Here is a 21,269-nt window from a genome sequence, read left to right on the forward strand (position 1 = left end):
TGAAAGCACAAACATCTTAGTTGCTACTGGATAATCTGAGGTGGTTTCCATTCACCCTGTGGAAAATTTGAAATTAAGGAACACTAAGATACCCTCCCTCCATTATCTACAAAAAGCTTTGCAGAGCAGGTAGGGCTTTAGACTCCTCTGGATTTGGGTGTTGTAGTTCTCTCCAGTGCCCATAAAAGCAGCTGCTGTATGAGACATATTTTGTCCATTATTTTGTTCTTTTCATTCAGAACTCAAAGACATTCAGTTTTCTATATGTGGCAATACGTAATAAAACTTAAAGGGGTTGTCAAGCAAAAATTAAATCTGTATTTATTTGAAATTAATATACCTGAGCAGCCCCAACAATATATTATTTTGTAAATGTAATAATTAATAATTAATAATTAATACATGTGAGATTCAAAACTAAATTTTAGAATCATGGTCTTCTCACGTGCAAATGATTGGCATCAGTTATGTTCACAAACAATTTTAACCTCTTTGTGGTATCCTTCCTGACCTTCAACAGCCACACTAAAAATTCAGGAAATCTGAATTCTGTTGTCCACTTGCACTTAGAAACCTCAGCACCTCTCTAAAAATTTCTTTGAGCACTCAAGTTGAAGGTCTGATCATTCTGGTGTAAAGTAAAAGGATGTGGGCATCCAGGTGTTACCTGTGGCCACAGGATGGAAGGTGGTGCAGAGGAGGCTCCAGGAGCAATGCTGGTGGTGGGATTTGTCCTCAGCTGGATGTTCCTCACTGCCAGGCAGGAACATAAATAATGGCAGCAGTTTCAATATGTGTAAAGGTTTTATTTCATTTGAGGGAGAGGATTGGATGCAGACAGCTCTATTTGACTCAGCTGGGACAGTCACTGTCATCCCCAGTGCTGTCCTAGAAGGGCCATACCCAAAGAAAGGCCACTGAATCATTTGGCGGCAGCAAAAGGACTGCAGACCCAGCAAACTTGATCCTCAGAGACTTTCTAAATGGCATCATGATGGCTGGTACAGAGTGATCCCTCTCCCTTTCCTCCTCTCTGATATGTCTGCTCCTCCACATCACAAGGCATGTGATTATCACTGCAAAGCCCTCTGTGGATTGGAGCTGAGGGGAGGCCTGTGGGAGGACTGGAAGCAGCTTTCAGAGAGTTTCAGCTGATGCAAAACTGGTGCTGTCGGGTGTTTATTCCCCTCCAGGCTGCGTGGGCAGCACAAGCCCTGCTTTAGTTGCAAGTACCAGACCAAACCACCTGGGGAGGCTCGTGGGGCTTCCCAAACCAGGAAAAATGCTGTCACCAGGGCAGAAGAAAGCTTCTCCTCACCCTGACTAGCCATGTCCAATTTGTTAATTTTTATTTTCCTGCCCTGTTCCTTCTGCTGTTCTACAGTAGTAAAAGGCAGGAGAAGGAAATAAAGATAATCCCCCCTAAAAGCTTGTTCAGCCATCTGCAGGTGCCTCTGATGCCCTTTGTGCTGGTAGCTGAGTCTGAATTGGTGCATTGACCAGTTCTGGGTGATCTCCATTGAATCATAAACGCTGGAAAAGACCTCTAAGATCCTCAGGTCCAACCATTAACTCAGCACTTCCAGGCCCGCCACTAAACCACACCCTCAAGTGCCACATCTACACCTGTTTTGAACACTTCCATGGATGGTGATTCCACCACTTCTCTGGTCAGCTAGTTCTGATGCTTGACCACCCTTTCAGTGAAGAATTTTTCCTTAATATCCATCCCAAATCTTCCCTGGCAGAACTTGAAGCCATGTCCTCTTGTCCCACGACTTTCTACTCATGACAAATGTTTGACCTTCCATCCTGTCCTCACTCCCATATTTGTTTCTTTCATTCTTCCAGGGCTGATCCTTCGAAGATGCATCTTAGATGAAGAAGGCATCGCTTACTGGGAGCCACCAACATACATCAAGTGTGTTTCTATTGATTACAGGAACATACAGATGATGGTAAGGCAGCCCCACTGCTCAGCTCAGCAGCTTTGGGATCCTCCCCAATGATTGCTACATGGCTATAGTTACAAAAAAGGGAAAAAAGGAGATTCCAGCTCTACCTTGATTTTATCTTGTTTTTTTCTGCCTACCTTGTGATGCACGGGCTCTCCATGGACAAGGGATGGTTTCTTTCAGGATATTTTAATATCCAGCTTGGCAGAATCTGGGTTCTTCCAGACCTTTCATATCACATTATCATTAACTATAGCTATGGCTGCATCACTTTTAAATAAGCATCTTATTTTTTGTTAATCTTAAATTCATTGTTATGAGGAATTTCTGCTGGTCTCCTGCGACCTTTAGGAGAACTGATCTCTCCTGTTCATGGTAAGGTACAAGCTGTCCTAAAATAGTTCCAAATTGATTGTAAGAAAACAAGATTTTTGGGGCAAAAATATTCTGTTGGGCTGTGAACAGAAGAAACTTTGTATAGTGGGACAATTTCTTCTTTGTGGGCAAACTGAAAATTTCAGTTCTCGGTCATTTTAGAGGCACTTGGAAGATAATTTAGAATATATCACTCTTTTCTATCATTTTAAAAATACCAGAGGCTCTCAGGCCAGCAAAGATTGTCAGATTCATCTGATCTGCACTCTGAATTGTGAGGGAGGTCAAAAACCTTCCCTTGGCAATTCCTTCACCAAGCTCATTAACTCGACTTTGACTGTCCCTAAAAGTGTTCCTCGCATTTCTTTTCTGTTTCTCAGACCAGGGAACACCTTGCCAAAGCTCAGCGTGGGTTGATGGGAGATGGGCTGTCAGATGTGCTCCAGAACCTTGTGGAAATCTCCCAGGATGGGACCAGCTACAGTGGGGACCTGCTGTCCACCATGGATGTACTCAGGAACATGACAGAGATCTTCCGTAGGGCTTATCACAGCCCAACTTCTGGGGATGTGCAGGTGAGCCCAAGGCTGGCTTAAAGAGCTGCCCATGCTCAGGGCTCCAGGTTTGATTACAGACACTGATCATAGCTGATACAGTGCTGATGAAAATCAGAATAATATTTTTCCCAACATAAACATCTTTCTGTATTAACAACCTTGAGGTGGTTCTTCCTCGGTTTATAAACTGAGAACTTGAAAGCCAAGGTCACTCTGAACAATTTCAACACGATAGCACTTCACTGCAGAGCCTAATTGGTATCAGAACATTATTTGGTGGGGATTTCAGGCTAATGGCTCGAGGTAAAATGATCCTGTGGCATTGGGTACCGGGGTGTTGATGTAGGGAAACATCATAGTGGTTTCTTATCCCAGGGCTTTCTATCCAGAAGCTACCAGATACACCCTTGGGATTGGTCATCACCTCATGACTTGAAACATTAAACTGATCCTGCAGGATCTGCAGAGAGTGGTAAAACTGGAGAAAAAAAATCAATAGTTTTAAATTTCCCGTCTCCTTCCTTCTCATGGCATGCTGTAAAGTTCCTACCATGGACAGCTCCCTCTTGATCCATCTCTGCATCTCCTGCCTGGTCAAAAGTTAAAGAGAATCCTGAGGTTTCCATATATTGGAAACAACAGAAATAATAGAAAAAAAAGATATGGAGGATTTATGTAATGGAAGATCATCTGGTCTTAACCAGCTCCTGACAAATATTTACCATGTCTGTCCTTAAAAATCATCAGTAATGGATACAAGACCTATTCCCAATCCAATGCCTTAGAAGATGCAGTAGTTAAAGTGAAATTGTTGGAAAAAAGGTCTTATTAAAACCTGCTTTGCCATTAACATCCTTGGGGACCTGTGAAATGCTCTGGAGCCTTTTGGGAGTGGGATGATGAGAACGCTTTTGGAGCATCTTTAATTCTTACATGACCTTCCCAGTTTGGGCTATGTTTGCATAACAACCTCTCCTGTCCTCTCTTGTCTCCCTTCTCCAGAACTTCGTCCAGATCATCAGCAACATTTTGTCAGAGGAAAACCGGGAAAAATGGGAGGAAGCTCAGCTGGTATGAACCTTCAGCACCTTCCCTGGGAATAAAGAGGCTTTCAGCACAGGGTTAAGTCATGAGGAGGGGAATTTCCAAGTGTCTACATGACCTCCTAAGAAGAGCTTAGTTCCAGGCTGAGTCACATTAAAGGAGTAACTCAGGGAGCCCCAGGATCTCAGCTCTGAGCCAGACTCTCTGCATGAAGAACAGTGAAATGCTGGTGGTGTAAACTGAATTTGGCATGGGTTTCAAGGGTCAGACTTAGCTGGGAGTTGAAAATCCTTTCTGTAATTCCACTCTTTCCTCTTGCTAAGATAAAGAAGTGGGATCATGTAGCTTTGAGTTCTTAGCTGAAAAGATGCAGGAAGGGTTTTCAGAGCTGGGGTCTGCTTGGCTGAGCTTCTGGGTTCAGTTGTGTTTTGCTTTATTTCTCTGAGCTTCTGGGCTCAGTTGTGTTTTATTTCTCTCCTATCAAGGTTAGAGATTCTGCTCAGTCCTGAGCTCCCCATTCCTGGAAGTGTTCAAAGCCAGGTTGGATTGGGCTTAGAGCAAGATGTGAAAAGTGTCCTTGCCTATGGCAAGAGCTTGGAATTAGATGAACGTTAAGTCCCTTCCAACCCAGGCAATTCTAAGATTCTATGAACAATTCTGTAGCTGAATTGTCAAGTATTAGGGGTTGATGTTGTTGTTTTTTCTTTCTCTTTCTTATTTGGCTCTTGATTTGTGTGCTCCATTTGAGCTCTCTGTTGTGGAGCTGTGTCACACCTATTCCTGCGTCCCTTTAACATTTCTTTTGTGAACTGTTGCTGTTGCAAAATTCCTCCAAAAGATCTGGAAACAGCAAATAATCAAGAAAAAAAAATCACCCAACACACAAAGCAACACCAGAGTCCAGTTATCTTGCCACCAAACACGGAAGTCCTCTGGGAAAAACTTTTTAACAAGTGCTGGCAATTGTTAAAAGACAATTGTTGAAAGTCCAGAACATGAGACAGGGACTCAAAAACATTTCCATCATGCAACAGCAACTCTGTCAGGAGCTAAGCAACCTTCTCTTCTCTTCTCTTCTCTTCTCTTCTCTTCTCTTCTCTTCTCTTCTCTTCTCTTCTCTTCTCTTCTCTTCTCTTCTCTTCTCTTCTCTTCTCTTCTCTTCTCTTCTCTCTTCTCTTCTCCTCTTCTCTTCTCTTCTCTTCTCTTCTCTTCTCTTCTCTTCTCTTCTCTTCTCTTCTCTTCTCTTCTCTTCTCTTCTCTTCTCTTCTCTTCTCTTCTCTTCTCTTCTCTTCTCTTCTCTTCTCTTCTCCCTCATATTTTGTGCTTTCCTGTTGAATTTGGATGAGGGTGACATGGTCTGGTTCTGGGTGGGATGGAGAATCTGGACATGGTCCTGGGCAAGGTGGCCTTGCTTGAGCAAGTGGGTTGGGCCAGATGGCCTTGGAGGACCCTTCCAAACTAAACCATACCCTGAATCCGTGATTCTTTGCCCAAATACTCCAGATGCATGTAGGTATTTCAGCACTGAGCAGAGGAGACTGTCAAGTTGTCATGACAACAGGGAAACCCTGTTGATCCCCTTAAAAACAGCTCACTCTGTGTGGCACTTGGTTCCCAGTGGCTCTCCCTGTGCAATCTGCTCTCTGCACCTCCAGGCAGGCACAGCCCACATCACCATGACCTACACATGGATTGGGAACATCAAGGGGAGGATGTTTTCCTGGTCTGTATTTTAGTGGGAATTGAGCTGACAACCCAGCACCACGACTTTAGGACACAGAAATCTCTGTGAACATGATGCCAGCAGAGGTTTTAGCAGTCTCTGTGCTTCTCCCTTAAAGCTGCTGGACCAAAATCACATCCTGCATTTTATAAGATCGACCAATTCTTTTAAAATAAAGCCTTTGGCTCCTAATTTACTCATTAAAAATAAACCCAACTTCATTGCAGTCACACATTCCAATGCCCTGTGGCCCCCCAGGCAGAAAGATATTGTTCCAGGAAAATAAAAATGAAAACATCCCATAAAGGTACTCAGAAAAGGGCTACAATGATTTTTAAAGAGGCTTTGTCGACCATTATATGATAAAACCTAAAATGCAGCATCCAGTGCAGCCTGGATTTGGTTTGACCTTGTGATTTCAATCTGTAATGGAATATAAAAGTGTGCAGCTAAAAATAGCATCCTCACTCAGTTCTCCTCCTTCTGTGCACACCTGCTGTACTGGCAGGACTTTTTCATCTCATCCTGAGACATTTTTAGTCTTACCAAGGTTCCTTGGATAGACAGACAGACAGAGACATGCATGGCCACCCCTGTGCTCCTTGCCCACACTCTCCATGGCGCAGCCTTCCTCCTGCCTCTTTCCCATCCTGCTTGTCCCCAGCTGTCCCTCCAGCTCACTCAGCCACCTCAGAATGTCTGGATTATGGTGAGGAACTGAAAACACCGTGAAAGTGGTGGACAAGGAAAAGAAGAGGAGCTGAATTGCTTTTATTCAGCCTCTCATGGCATTTGCTAAGCCACTGTGGGCAAATGTGCTTTGAGGAGAAGGCAGGTAGTCAGCAGAGCTTGTCTCAGGTGGATTATAGTTTATGGAATCTGTCACTGGAAAACTGGGTATTGTTTAGTAGCTCTGTCTTAAGTTGGCAAATTACAGGTAAAGAAAAGTTGCTGCCAATGTCTTTATCAATGGGGGAAAAATAGAAAAGAAATGAGCCAGAGAAACTCCAGGACAGCCCACTACCAAGAACTTGATTCAGAGAGTGAGATCCTGACAACAAAACAGGAAAGCAGAAAATCAGGCTGGCTGGGATTCAACATTAGACCACAATTGTCCTTTGGTGTGGCTGCTTTCAATAGAGGCATCTGGAATGAGATGACCTTTAAAGTCCCTTCCAACCCACACCATTCTGCATTTCTATGATTTTATGAAAGGAGATGGGTAGGTTATTCTCCTCTCCAGAGAGTCTCCAATATTTCCTTTTGTTTAAAATCTTGCCCTCCACCCTAATTTCTATCAATCTGAATGTCACTTTATAATTTTTGCCTCCTTTTCCTTTTCCTTTTCCTTTTCCTTTTCCTTTTCCTTTTCCTTTTCCTTTTCCTTTTCCTTTTCCCTTTCCTTTTCCTTTTCCTTTTCTCTTTTTTTCTTTTTCTTGGCTTCCTCTTGTGATTTCCCAGTCCCCCTTCTCCACAGCTCCATAACAGTCCATTATACCCAGCATATGCTCCCAGTTCACATGTGAGGGCAGAAACCTTTGCCTGCAGAGAAGCTCCTGCTGTTCTCATTAGGATCTGATCCACTCCAAATTCTGCCTCTCTTTGCAGATAGGGCCAAATGCCAAGGAGCTGTTCAGGCTTGTGGAGGATTTCATTGATGTCATCGGCTTCCGCATGAAAGATTTCCGGGATTCCTACCAAGTCACGGACAATCTGGGTGAGTTCACTGGCACTCCCCACACTGGGAAGAGACCCCCAAAAGCTGTTAATTACTGTGCAATATGGATAACCTGGGCTGTGGGGAGAGAAGGAAGGAGGGGAGGCAGCAGGTGGTGGGATATTAAAAGGTCTGGGAGAAGACATGGATGGGCATAAATATGGGGTGGCTTTTCTCCAAAGAAGTTGGGATTTCATGAGGAAGAAGAGAGATCCACAGAGAGATCTGAGAGATATCTACCAAATGGAGAACAGATGACAAACTGGGCAGAATTAGACTCTTTCTTTTATTTTTTGAACACAAGAACAGCCCAGCAGCCAATGGCGGCAGAGAGCAAACAGCAGGCAGTGTTTGATTGATGCTGTGTGCACAATCGCAGCGTGGAACTTGTTGCCAGAGGAAGTTGCAGAAGCCAAAAAGTACAGATGGGTTCATGATGGGATTAGGAAAGTGCACAAAAGAGATGTCCATTGGTGGCTGTTAAAGTTGATAATCTGGATGCAGCCAGGAGCTGAGGAAGTCCTGCTGATTGCTGGGAGGGCAAACCAAGAGATGTCTTGTTCTTCCTCCCACTTCTTATCAGCTGCTGCCGGCCACTCCTGGAGATAAGGTGCTGGAGCAGACTCTCCTCTGCCAGATTTAATGCAGGCAGAACCCTTTCAGCAAAGCACAAGCCCTGCTTTTATCTTCTTTCATGCACAGACATGTCCTCAAGAGAGCATCACTCCTATGGCTCCCAAGATCCAATATCTCTGATTTCCCACTAATGCTTCCCATGTTTTCTTGAGCACACATGGAACTTATTGAAGCTGGTTTCACTCACTGGTTTCATTTCTTGCTTCTCCCCAGTCCTTGGTATTCACAAACTGCCTGCAAACGCAGCAACTGACATCACCTTCCCCATGAAAGGCTGGAGGGGAATGGTGGACTGGGCCAAGAACTCGGAGGACAAGGTCACTGTCTCCAAGAGCATCCTGTCTTCAGGGCTCTCAGGTAGGCAGCACAGCCAACAAAATTTTTTTCCTTCATTTTCTAAGAGTGATTCCTTCTGTTTGCTTGGTCTTCAAATCCTCTTCCAGATCAGCTGGATTTGGTCACAAATGTTTGGGCATCAAAGCATTGATGAGTGCAAATAAGGCCTTCAAATATGGCCTGACTAAGAGTTTGAACTAATCTCCTCACAAAAGTTTAGGGGCAGGTTTAGTTCCTGGGTATGGATGTTTATCTTTCCCTAAAGAAGCAGGAAAAATTGGCAAACAATGCTTTAGGTGCCCTCCAAGCCTGGATCCAGATCTGATGGAGGCATCTGAGGATGAGTAGCTGAGAGTCAGCAGGTCAGGCTGAGCAGCTGAGTCTGCTGCTTGGACAAGTTTTGATACATCTGGGAATTTATGACCTTTGTGTGAAATTTCCTGCTCCCAGAATTGAAATTCAGAGGCATTTATCACTGAGGCTCCACATCAGGGCATGGATAGGAGCCCCAGCATGGAGGTGGTGCCTCAACCAAGCTGGCCTCACTGCCAGATCTGGAAATCTCTGATTGCATGCTAGGATAACCCAAAACTATTTATTAAAAAAACCCAACAAACTGGAGGTTTCTGGGATGGTCTGATGAATGAGGGTGCCAGGAACCAAAACACTCAAGGTGCTCATCTTTAGGCAAAGACGACATTTGGCAGGATTGAGCCCTGAGTTCTCAAAAGCAGGACCCTAAATTGGGCTGGTTGATGATGGGATTTGCTTTTGGCACTCATGGCTTTGAGAGCTGCTGGCTCCCCCTTCCTTGGGACAGAGGCTGGAGACTGAGTTGTTGCTACAAAAGACCTTTGGCCTCGAGTTGTTACACCAGCACCTTTTGTCATGGGCCTCCCTGCTGGGGATGGCATCAGCCATCACTGCAGCTTGGGAAATCTGAGGCCAAAAACAGTTAAGTGACACCCCCAAGGGTAAACAGTGAGTCACTGGCAGAGCAAGGACCTTGTCAAGCACTCCTTGTGTTTTGTTGTGCCTTGCAGACAGTGTGAGCTCCCTGGGAGAAGCTGGAGCACACTGGGAGTGTTATCCCTGTTTGTGGAAGCTGTGGTGGCTTCACCTTTTGAAATCTTTAATCACCTGTTGGACAAATTGTTGGACCAGACCTAGACAGAGCTGATCCTGCTCTGAGGCTGAGGGCTGTCCCAAATCTCCCCATGGAGCTGCTTTCTAGATTTCTATTGGAAGCATCCTCACAGAGAGCTGCTCCAGGGCCCCTGATCTGTAGTGACTGAGCAAACAAAACATGACATCCACCCTGAGGAAACAACTTCCAATCAGTGCTCACCTCTCCATGGTTTCCTGGCTACAACCCAGGGCTCTTCTGCCTCTGTTTTATTCAATATCTCGTGCTGGTGATGTAGGTCTGGAGGGGTTACTCAGTGATTCCAGCAGAAATCCACCTCTATTAATTTTGATCTCACTTTTCTGTGGGAACAGGAGTAGCTATCCTGAGCAAAGTGATGAAGACAGGCAGCTTCAAGAGACCAAATCCAAGCCCCCTCACTGCTGGGAGCTGACTTTGAACAGTTGATTTCAATGGGCCAACACTGATTTATGCAGTTGGGTGACAAAGTTGCTCTGCAAGCCTGTCTGTCAGTCTCTCCCAGTTATGTGCTCAGCAGATATCCCAATTTGATGATGAGAAAGATGGACATGCAGAGCTGTGCCTGTCCTGCAGTGATGGAGCAGACACACTCAGCTCAGCCTCAGTACAAGATATCAGAGAAGCCCCGCCTGACGCTTTCCCAGGCTTCTTCAGCATTGCCTTCCACACAGCCACTTGCTTTTTCTCCCCCAAAAATCCAGCCCCAGGGCTGCCTCTGCTGCTTGTGGTTTATCAGGGGAAGTTTTGGCTTTTTGCAGCTGGGGCACTGTGAGGTAGTGGAGGAGGAGGAAGATAAATAAGAGGAGAAGGAGGAGGTCAAGTGACGTGCCCAGAGGTCATACAGATGATTCAGAGGCTCATCTGGATCTGCTGCAGCCCCCAGAGGCGGCACATGAGTTTTGGGGTCAGAGCAGGCACAGTGGGACCTCTCCCCTTCCCGCTGGCCTTGTCAGCCCCAGCTCAGCTCTGCTCTCTGATGGCCTGATAGCTGCGGACGGCTCCAAAGGCCTCGAGGTGGATGCAAGAGACCTTTCCCCCTTGCAGATTTGTCTGCTGTGGTGCTGTCAGAGGAATTTGGGGGTTTCTGAATGGGGGAGCACCATTTGGGTGGGGTGAGCCTTGGTAAAGGCAGAAATCTGGGATGCTGGGTCACCCCAAAGGTGCTGAGCCCTCCCTGTAGTGACAGCAGCCTGATGCAGTGATGTTGGCATTGGCCGTGGCCCAACAGAGAGCCCTCCACCACTGGCCATGCTCCTCCAGAGGCTAAATCCTGCCCTGGGGTGTCCTGTCGGGACAGCTGCCACCCTAATTGTCTCAGTGCTGTTGTCTTCTTCCCTCTCCTCTGGTGTCCTGCAGTGTCAGACGACTCCTCTGTCTTCGTGGTTGGGACCGTGCTCTACCGGAACGTGGGCAACATCCTCTCCCTGCAGAGGTAAGAGGGGCTGCCTGGGCATGGGGAGCAGCTGGGGAATCACCAGGATGAGCCCTCTGCCTGCAGAGCACTTGTTGTCCAGGGAAAAGCAGAGATCACTGGCTGCAATGAGACAGATTTTGACCTGCAGTGGGAATATTTTGACCCCGGTGTTCAGGTGGGGCCAGGCTCATTTGTCATGTGCTGGAGGCGCAGGAATGTTTTCCCCATCCAGGTGTAGCACCCCAGAAATGAGGGGAGGAAGCTCAGTGCTGCTGTCTCACTCTTCCCTGCCACCTTTCACCCTCCAGGAGTGAAACCTCACCCTGCCCTCCTGGAGTCACAGGGGATTTTGACAGCCCTGACAGATGAGGGATGCTCAGCTGCCCCGATCTTCCTGAGCTGCCGGGGAGCTGCCAGCCACACTGAGCCCTGGAGAGCAGCACAGCACAGCAGCACAGAGAAATCAGGCAGGGGAGGAGAGAGGGGAGCAGAGCACGCCTGGCTGCACATGTCTGCCTCAGGCACCAAAGCTTTTGTGTTCAGCACTCCCTTCCCTTTTCTTCACTCCTCTTCCTTTTCCTCTCGCTCTTTTTCTTTTTTTTCTCCCCAATGACTGGTACTGAGGCAGTAAATTAAGCATCCTAAGGCACCTTCTAAATCTGTTCTGCACTGATTAGCGTGAGCCCATTTACCATAAACACCAGGGCATCTCTCCTCACTGATAATCATTTAAATACCTCCAGATTTAGCACTGGCAATGGCAAAAGAGCTCCGAGTGAGTGCAGAGAGGAATTAGCAAGTCAGCCAACTGTATTCTGTAATATCTTCCATTACAGCAGTGGGAATTAGATCAGAAGGGCAATAAACATCATTGGCTCAAATGATCCAGTGGTATTTCAGCTTCCTCTGGCCAAGCAGGGAATGAGCTCTGATAACCAGCAGCTGCGGCAGCCACAGCCTCCGAACAGCGTTCCCAGGGGAGAGCTGATTTAAGATGTTCCTTAATTAAAGGACAGTCCCTCTTTAAAAAAAATCTCAAGTCTTGAATCACCTGTGGAGAGTAAAAGGAAAAGAAAAAAAAGATAAATGAAAGCAGCAGCAGTAAAACACCTCTTACTTCAGCGCTGTGCAAATGGACACAGCATTAAAAAGCAGAATGTTGTTAAATAACCACGTAGCTGTCTATGGGTAAAAAATATTTCTGACCACTGAGGAGAGCAGCTATTCCTGCATACACATAAGAAACACAGACCCTGGATTGGACCACTCTGATTCAATGCAGAGTGATTCTTCCAAGAAGGGAAAAAAATGGAAAAAAAAAGTAGATTTAACTCAACAAACAGCACCAGCTGAGCTGTTCCTAATTGTCCCAATTTACCTCCCCCCAAGCAGCAATTCCATCTCTGAGTCACACATTACTCTGTCCCCTTGGATCCAGAGAGCCCAGCAGATCTTGGCAGCTGTGACAATTGAGATGGGCTGCACACAAAACCTGATTTTCCAAGCCGGGGAGGTGAGAGAGGCGCTTGGTCCCAGCTGGACTCTGCTGCAGAGGACACGGACAGCAGAGAGCCACCAGCCTGCTTCTCCCTGTGTAGCCAGCACTGTGCTCACAGCCCTTTGCACACCCTTGGTGGCCACTCAGGAGCCCTCTGAGCTCCTCTCAATTCCTGCTCAAGCCGATCTCCCCGTGTTTGTTTCCTTCCCAGAAGCTGGGCTGCAACGTGCTTGTAGGAAAAGCGACTCATCTTCCTCCTGAAAGATTCCCCGTGACACTGAGTCCTTCTCTGCCCCCGACAAGCTGCTCAGCTGCTTAATTACCTTCTCTGCCAGGAGCCTGCCTCTCTTTTTAAGGCTGAATTTGTCTGGTTTTCACTTAAAGGCGCTTGGCTTTCGGGTGGGTGACTGAAAAGCCCCCCACGTGCAAGGAACTATCAGACAAGCCTTCCAACAGAGAAATTTTATTTGTTTTCCAGCACCTGGATTGCTTTTGTGTCTCTGTTTTGAACTCCCTTTGCTGTTTCCTCCTCTCAAAGTGAAATTGAACCCAACAGCACAGTGGAATCCAGATAAGGAGGGTACAGACAGAAGTTCTTTGCTTCATCTCAGTGGGATGAAAATCAAGGGATTTTCAAGATTATCCCATTCCAACCCCCTGCCATAGGCAGAGACACCTTCCACTATCTCAGGCTGCTCCAAGCCCCATCCAACCTTGCCTTGGACACTTCCAGGGATGGAGCAGCCACAGCTTCTCTGGGAATCTATGCCCGGGTCTCACCACCCTCTGAGGAAAGAATTTCTTCCCAACATTTAATCCAAACCTCTCGTCTTGCAGTTTAAAACCATTCCCCCTTGTGCTATCATTACTTACCCATGTAAAAAAATTGCTCTCCATTTTTTTTATAAGCCTCCTTCAGCTTCTGGTTCAGCTGCAGCTTCTTGGCCACTGATCACCCTTCACGGTCTGCACACCGGTGACTTCTGTGTCCCAACAACTTGCCAGGCTGAAAAATCAAATTCTCTTTCTGTCTGTGCTGGCTGCATCGATTCTCACCTGCTCCTCAGCCTCCACAAGGTTTTGGTGTCATCCCTGCTGCTCATGCAAATATTCAGCAGCACTGACCCGAGGACTGACCCTTGCAGACACAGCCTCTAATGAAGACATGCACTGGTGGTTACCTTTCAGCAGATCCCATTTTGAGCTTCTTACAGCTGCCTGCTCCCATTGATTTACTCCTTTACTTTTCCTCTGTAGGGTGATAGTTGGGCTTTGTCGCTTTGTTATTTTTTTCTTCTTTTTCTAGTTTAGATTTTCCTTTTTTTCTATTTAAAGGAAAAGATATATTTTTGATTTTTCTCTTTCCCTGTTAAATCAATGTTGTTGTTCCCTCTAGTGTTGGTGGAACAGTAGCTTTTTGAGTATACACTTACACATCCATGGACAATTCCAAATTTTTTTTTCCTCTTTTTTTTTCTTCAAACACTATTTTTTTTAGCTGCTGTTAAGTAAGTGCAAATCTTTCCCACTTGATTATTTTTTAAAAAGAAACATAAAATCCAGAGAGAAAAGTGAAAGATTTTTGCAGTACTTTGAGATTTGGTGAAGATTTGGATAAGGATGTCCTTTGTCCATGGATGTCAAGGGGCTGGGAGCAGCCTGACCTGGATCTACCACTCCACTACCAATTCCTTCATGGCAGCTCTTACAGCTGCTGCTTGTGGGGACCTTTTGCTTATTGAAACACCAATAAACTGGAGGAAAATGAAGGAATTCCATATTTTTACATGTTCAGTGACCAGGGAAGTGCCTACAAAGAATTTGGCTTTCCAGGAAGGGGAGGTACCTCCTCACATGTTGCCCCTCCCAAGAGCCAAATCTCCCAGGGCTGCCAGATTTATTACAATATTTGTCTGGGCACAGGCATTTAGACATCTACATGAGAGTTATGGCCTTTTTCCATTTGCTTTTGGTCCTCAGGGAATGAAGATACACACCAGTGCCTCCAGCCAGGATTGTGTGCTGCCCCATGGATAAGCAACCATGCCTCAGCCTCACTGCAGTGCAGGCTAAGCCAGCCTTGGAGAGGCAAAACAGGATTTATTTTTGTGGGAAACACGTGAAATCATGGAATATTCTGAGTTGGAAGGGATCTACAAGGCTCACTGTAGCTCTGTTTCCTCGTGGCAGGGACAGAAAATGAGCCCAGGAATGTTTTATTTCTGGGATAGATACAGACTCTAAGGCCAGTAGATAAGGTTCATAAAATGGTTTGATTTTGGAGGGATACCTGTGGATTGGCTGTGAGGAGAGCCCAGAGTGCACAGGATGGGGTCCATCAGCAGCAAATGTCTTTGGGGTTATTTTATAATAATGGGGTCAACCCCTTCTGCACTGTGTACTCTAAACCTTACACCACCAGTGATGGTTGCCACGGGATTCCCTGCTGCACAAAAATCCCTCTAAAAGCTGTCTTTTCCCTCTCCTCCCCAGGAACAGCACCGTTCTGAACTCCAAAGTCATCTCTGTGACTGTGAAGCCATTCCCTCGGTCTCTCCTCACCCCTCTGGAAATTGAATTCTCCCACCTGTACAACGTAAGTGGTTCTTGGAAACCTGCCCCATCCCATGGCTGTGTTTGCTTCTGCAGGGCAGGAATGTGTTGCTGCAAGGATGAGGTGGTTTTGATGGGCTCCTGACATCTTTTTGCTGGTGCAGGACCCTTCAATCCTCCCCCCCCCCAAAAAATAAAGCAAACTTCATTTCCAGAGCAGCAGGAGGGTGACACTGCTGGCACAGGGAGCATGGCCATGCTTGTCCCCAGTTCACACCATTTCATTGTGAGCATCATCACACAGGAATAATTGTGCACTCATTAAAATAACTTGATGTAACAATGGTCTTCCTTGAGGAGGGAAAGGTTGTTCCCATTAATTCTGGAATATTACTGTAGTCCTCAATGCTTTCCAAGGCAGGCAAAAATTCCCTCCAGGTTCGTCTGCTCAACCCTAAGCAGATTTATTGGATGGACATTTACATACCCCAAGGTCCATCCTTGTGGAGATTAGATGCTCTCCTGAGGCTCTACAACACGAATATTAAGATCTGTTGTGTCTTTGGACTCTCCTGGAGGGATTTTCCAAAGCTGTCTCAGACAGCTGGAGTCAGAGGCAAAGCTCTTCCAGGGGGCTTTAAACACACCTGACCCCTTCCTGAAGGGCTGTGCTTTTGTCCCACAAAAGCAGACACTGTATTTGATCCACTTTCCAGAAGGGAGCAGCAAAAGGATTCTGTGTGAGAAGAGGGATAAGGAGGAATATCCGTGGGTTGAGTCAGGAGAGAGGCAGAGTCAAATCCCTCTGCAGTGCTAGTGATGCAGAACAAACCAAGGCAGGTTTTATTCTGCCTTTTCAATCCCAGGGTGGCAAAAACCATTCAAAGGGTTTGAGATCCATGACAGGTCCTCTGGTGTATCCCAGACACCCCATACTTAGGGCAGTGGAAGGAGATTTACAGGCCCCACATTCTTCATTCCAGTGCAGACATTGCACAAACAGCGTGACACTGATTTGTTTCTATTTTCCCTTTCTTGTCTCCTGGCAGGGAACCACCAACCAGACCTGCATCCTGTGGGATGAAAATGATGGGTGAGTTCTGTGGGTTTCTCTTTACTCTCACAGGTCTGTTTGCTTTTTTGAGTGAAATCATCACAATTTTAGCAGTGATGTGTCAGTTCTTGCTCTCTCTACTCAGTATTTTCTTCGCCCTAGTGGGGAGTGCTTCTTCCTTCACACATGCACTGCTTCTCTCTGAGCTGTCCTTTAGTGCTGTTTTGGATTTTTCCATATAAAGGATGCATGAACTGGGACCCAGGACTGTGGAACTTTTCAGACTGAGCTCAGCACAGCTGTGCTTGGCTCTCTGCAGTGCTTGGCTCACCCCAAATCATGCACCATAAGGAGAGTAACAAAAAATCAGTTGCAAATATGGCCTGTGGAGGTGAAGTTCAGGTGATATGAACTTTACATTGTGCTACTTTGATATAGAAAAATTATTTTTGCCGGAATTCCAGTGATGATTGGTGCTCTTCAGGAGGGTTTGAGTGATGTGCTTGTGGCCAGCAGGGAAAAAAAACAATCCCAACAAAGAGTTGGGACCATAAATCCCATATGGGGAGTAGTTGTCAAAGAATGTGCATCTTAGAAAGGAAAAAAAAAAAACCCACTCTGAAAGTGAGGTCTTAAATCCTGAGTGAACTTGACAAGGATACAAAGTGTTTGATTTAATGGTGGTTTTACTTCACTGACTTTTGCATCTCAGTTTGAGCACTTACCTGGCTCCTCTTCTGCTTGCAGTCAGCTCCTCTCCTTGAGATCTCAGACATTTGGCACATGCCCCTGCATTTATTATTATTATTTATTATTATTACCAGCAGCATCTGAAAAATGATTCCATTCTTGTCCTTTTATGCTCCATTAAGTAGCATATGCACACAGAGGCAGGCAACATATTTACACTCAGCTCAGTTCCCGTTGGTCTGGGATTAATTTGGCATCTCTGAGTGGATCCAAAGCAAAGCTGAAGAACCCAGAGGTTCTCCCTGCTTGTGGAATCACACCTGTGTTGTAGCCCAGGGCAGAACTGGTCCCTCTGGCTTCTAGTGAAAATTGCTTCAGTGTTAGAAGATGGTTGAGATGCAGGTGGTCTTTTAAGAAATTAATAAAAGGGGTTTTATAATATTTTCTGTGCACCAAAGAGTGTGTGGGTCAGCACAGAGGGTTGGATTGGGGAGCAGATTCAGGAGCTGGCCTGATCTGCTAGATCTGTTGTTTCTCCATGCTGGAATAGAATTAAAGCACTTGTACAACAACCCAATTTTTGGCAAGTAAAGGCAGGAGCTGGAACCACTGCCCCTTTTGCTCTGCACTCCATCCTATTACTTTTGGCTTTCCAAAAGCAGAGAGAGGGTTGTGTCCAGGAACATGGAGATGTTTCCCTGCCATGCTCAGACCTGGATTTCATTAGCTGCAGTCTGAGCATGAAAAGAGCAAAATCCAGTTTGGGAGTGGCTGAGCGACAGGGATGCCATTCAGGGTGGGTACAGGAATCTGTCAGAGCTGGCACTGGGAAGTGCCTGGTGGGACACAGATGAAGGTTTGCTCAATGCTGAGCATGGACTGAGAGGTTTGGATGGATTTTCTGAGCTGGAGGCAAAGCAGTGCCCAGTTCAGCATCATCAGCTCTGCCTCATCCTAGAGAATGGTTTGGGTTGGAAGGGATCCTAAAGATCATCTCATTCCAACTCCCTAGACCAGGTATTCCTGCCCTGGGAGCTCTGGCTGCTCCACACTCTTCCTCCCAAGGCTCAGCAGCTTCTTGGGCTGCCTGTTGTCCCTCTGGGAGTGCAGGAGGCTGGGATTCCTTTCAGTCTTCCATCCCTGCATCCTCATGGCACCAAAGAATGGAAGCTAAGAGCTGAGCAGGAAATTTCTTGGCACCAAAGCCACAGTTTAGTTTTCAAGCATGGATTCCAACCCCCCAGCAGATTGGTTGTGCAAATGCTGCTGCTAAGCCTCCATTTCCCCCATGTTTTGGGATTTTGGGGGGTGTGTGTGCACGCCTGCAAGTGTTTGCAACCAACATTTACAATCTTGAGCAGCTGAAAAGCCCCAGATCCTGATGTCAGCAGATTTTTGCTCAGACAATGTTCCAAAACTTAGAGCTGATCCGGCGAGCTCTGGCAAGGGGAGCTGCCAAGCTGTTTGTGCAATATTTTAAAAGCTGATTTGCACAACATTTTAAAGCTGATTTGCACAACATTTTAAAGCTGATTTTCTACCTCTGCTGCCTCCTGGGAAAGTCTAATGAAAGGCAAATTATGCAAACCCTGTTCCCCAGTCCTGACTGATCACCTCAAACTTGAACAGCACTCTGGAGCTGTCGAGGAGTTGGAATCACAATTTTGGGTAATAGTTTTCTGCTTGGAACAAGAACTTTTGCACTCTGGACTTGTTGCCTGGTATGTGGTAGAGGTCCTGATTGGTGGCTCTGTGCCAGAAAACCCTATGGTTCAGCCACTGTTTTGTGGTTCCCATCTTTGCTCCCATCTTCTCCTTCCTGCCACCTCTCTCTGTGGCCTGGAGGTTTTCCCACCGATCAGTCTCAATAGGTGGTTGTGCAAATGGGTGAAATCAAGGATGTCCCATCCCTGGAAGTGTTCAGGATCAAGTTGGATGGGGCTGTGAGTAACCTGGTCTAGGGGAAAGTGTCCCTGTCCATGGCAGAGGTTGGAATTAAATGTTCTTGAAGGTTCTTTCCAAGCCGAACCATTCTGTGATTCTGTGAAATCCCATTTCCCATTTCTCACCAATTTAATGGAATTACCGCTTCATTTTCCTGCCTGTTCTCCCCCCTGCTGCATTCCCTGCAGCCCAAGCCAGCCTGTTGATGGCAAATCCCCATTTGCTGTGCCTTGAATTATCATCTTCACATCAATTATCACAGCGTGCTCTTTGAGGGTCCATGCTTCAATGCACCTAGTGGCCAGTGTCACCCACTCATTCTACTTCACCTGTGGAACCCCCCATCCCTATTCCTTCCTAAATACTCCAGATAAGGCTTATCACAAAGAGCAAAAACCCAACGAGGGCCATTCTCTGTCAGAACACACATGGCCCCTCCTCCACGTTATTAATTCCACTGAGCCAGTCCAACTTCCAGTAATCAAACCTTTAACGCCTACCTTAATATTTTTGCAAACATTTGACTATTTAGAATTCAAAGAAGAAAGATTATAGAATAAGAAGACAATTGTGAATCAGGTTGCTTTCTCAGAAGATGCTGAGACCCCTCAAGATTCCTCTTGTGCCACTCTCCATGTTCCTGCTCCAAGGATGGGTGGACAGGTGGAGCTTCCCCACACTCACAGTCACCCACCTGAGGCTGCAGAATTTTGTGACCCAAATTCCACCTGATTCCAGTGATCCAGCCTCTGGATTTAACCCCTTGCCTCCTGTGACAGACCAGGTACAGAGGCTGGAAACCTGGAGCAATCCTCCCATGACAGCTCCAGCCTGTTCCTGCAGACACCTGAGTTTCCAATCCCATCCAGAGCATGCCAAAATCCTTTAAAGGCCACTTAAAATCCATGGGCCATGAAGGGTTGGACTGTAAAATTGCAATTAGAATCAGACAATTATCTGGTGACCATGTGCTTCCTCAAAGATGGAGCTGTCGAACAGAGCACTTGGAAATAAAAAAAAGAGGAAGAACCCTTGAGTGTTCATTCATTTGCATTTAGATGGATATTTAAGCTTGTACTATTAACAATGGATTTTTGATTTATTAATCCCAGCCCCTTTGAGTGACTCTGAGATTCGTGGGTGGCACCTCTGCCTCTCTTTTCTCTTTCCCTTGCCCCCAACTCCTCATGGCATGAAATAAGAGGGGAGAAGATCAGGGACTAATTTCTGTCGTGTTGGGTGCTGTGAGTGTGATTAATGACCTTAGCATGGGCTGGGTAAATTGAAAGTTGAAATCAGAGAATGATTTGGGATTCTCTGGCTCTCCTCCAAGGGTATTCATCTGGAGTAATTATTGTCTGCTTAGCCCTGATGAAGTGAAAACCCAGGCAGGATCTGGTCTCCTGCTCCCTCTTTCTCCTCCTGGGACAGGGGAGGAGTTGATAAATACATCCATGGTTGTGTGATCATGTTCTTGTGCTTCACTAGAGTTTCATTTCTCACCTGCCTTGCCCAGGGATGTCATTTGGCAATGGGAACAGGGAGACAGAGCCAAGGTTTGTTACTGGGGGTGACAGCATCCCTTCATGTGTCTTTACAACTCCTTGACAGGACATTTTAATGAGGTTGGAGTCAGTCTCTTCTCCCAGGTAACAAGGGACAGGACAAGAGGAAACGGCCTCAAGATGCACCAGTGGAGGTTTAGATTGGATATTAGGAAAAGATTCTTCACTGGGAAAGTGGTCAGGCTTTGAACAGGCTTCCCAGGGAAGTGGTGGAGTCACCACTCCTGGGAGTGTTCCAAAAAATGTGTGGATGTGGATGAATGTGTGGATACTTGGGGATGAAGTATAGTGGTGGACATGGCAATGGTGGGTCAAGAGTTGGGTTCAATGATCTTTTCCAGCCTTAACAATTCCATGATTCTCTGGCTGCAGAGGAAGGTGTGGGGCTATTCAGTGTTACAAAGAAGACCTGCTGCCCCATGGGGCTGATGAATCTGGGTTCAGGCCATCAAAGCTGTGTTCGGGTGTTCTTTGAGCACGGGATCAGGTAAATGAGGAGAATTGGTGTGAGATGGAAAGGGACAGTCACAAACCACAAAGTCTGGGGTGTCAGACAGGGACATGGAGTGATGGGGCAAGGGGAAATAGCTTTAAAGTGAAATAAAGTAGATTGGATATTAGGATGAAATTATTTAGTGTGAGGGTGTTGTTGGAACCCTGGAAACTGGAATGCCTAGGAAAGCCCCATCCCTGGAACTGTCCAAGACCAGGGTGGATAGGGCTTAGAGCAACCTGGGATAGTGGGAAATGTCCCTGGCCATGGCAGGAGGGTGGAATGAGAAGAAATTTAAAGTCCCTTCCATCCCAAAATCCTGTGAAGGGTCTGGAGAGACAACACGGGATCAGGCTGCAACAAGTGAGCACTACTTGTCCCCTCCTTGGTGACAACAGGGTCCAAGCCAGCTGAGAGCTTGTATTTTAGCCCCTGGTGTAGGACACAAAATCAGGCCATGCAGGTGTGAAATCCAACCCCAGGCACACAAAGAGAGATCCAGCATTGCCAGGGGAACCCTCATCCCTCAGGGAACACCTGGCTCCAT

General features: G+C 46.3%; 1 protein-coding gene across 10 annotated transcripts in view; it reads left to right on the top strand.

Moving 5' to 3' along the window:
• Window positions 1-21,269, top strand: part of ADGRB1 (adhesion G protein-coupled receptor B1) — a 288,586-nt gene that overhangs the window by 153,196 nt on the left and 114,121 nt on the right. For all 10 annotated transcript variants that reach the window (XM_066566903.1, XM_066566919.1, XM_066566910.1 and 7 more), the window contains 8 exons: window positions 1,852-1,958; window positions 2,711-2,905; window positions 3,890-3,958; window positions 7,263-7,371; window positions 8,221-8,364; window positions 10,868-10,943; window positions 14,917-15,019; window positions 16,026-16,069. In XM_066566903.1, the coding sequence (XP_066423000.1) occupies window positions 1,852-1,958; window positions 2,711-2,905; window positions 3,890-3,958; window positions 7,263-7,371; window positions 8,221-8,364; window positions 10,868-10,943; window positions 14,917-15,019; window positions 16,026-16,069 (847 nt within the window). The remainder of the gene's footprint in view (window positions 1-1,851; window positions 1,959-2,710; window positions 2,906-3,889; window positions 3,959-7,262; window positions 7,372-8,220; window positions 8,365-10,867; window positions 10,944-14,916; window positions 15,020-16,025; window positions 16,070-21,269) is intronic.

Source organism: Molothrus aeneus, chromosome 1, assembly GCF_037042795.1.
Source record: "Molothrus aeneus isolate 106 chromosome 1, BPBGC_Maene_1.0, whole genome shotgun sequence".
NCBI lineage: Eukaryota > Metazoa > Chordata > Aves > Passeriformes > Icteridae > Molothrus > Molothrus aeneus.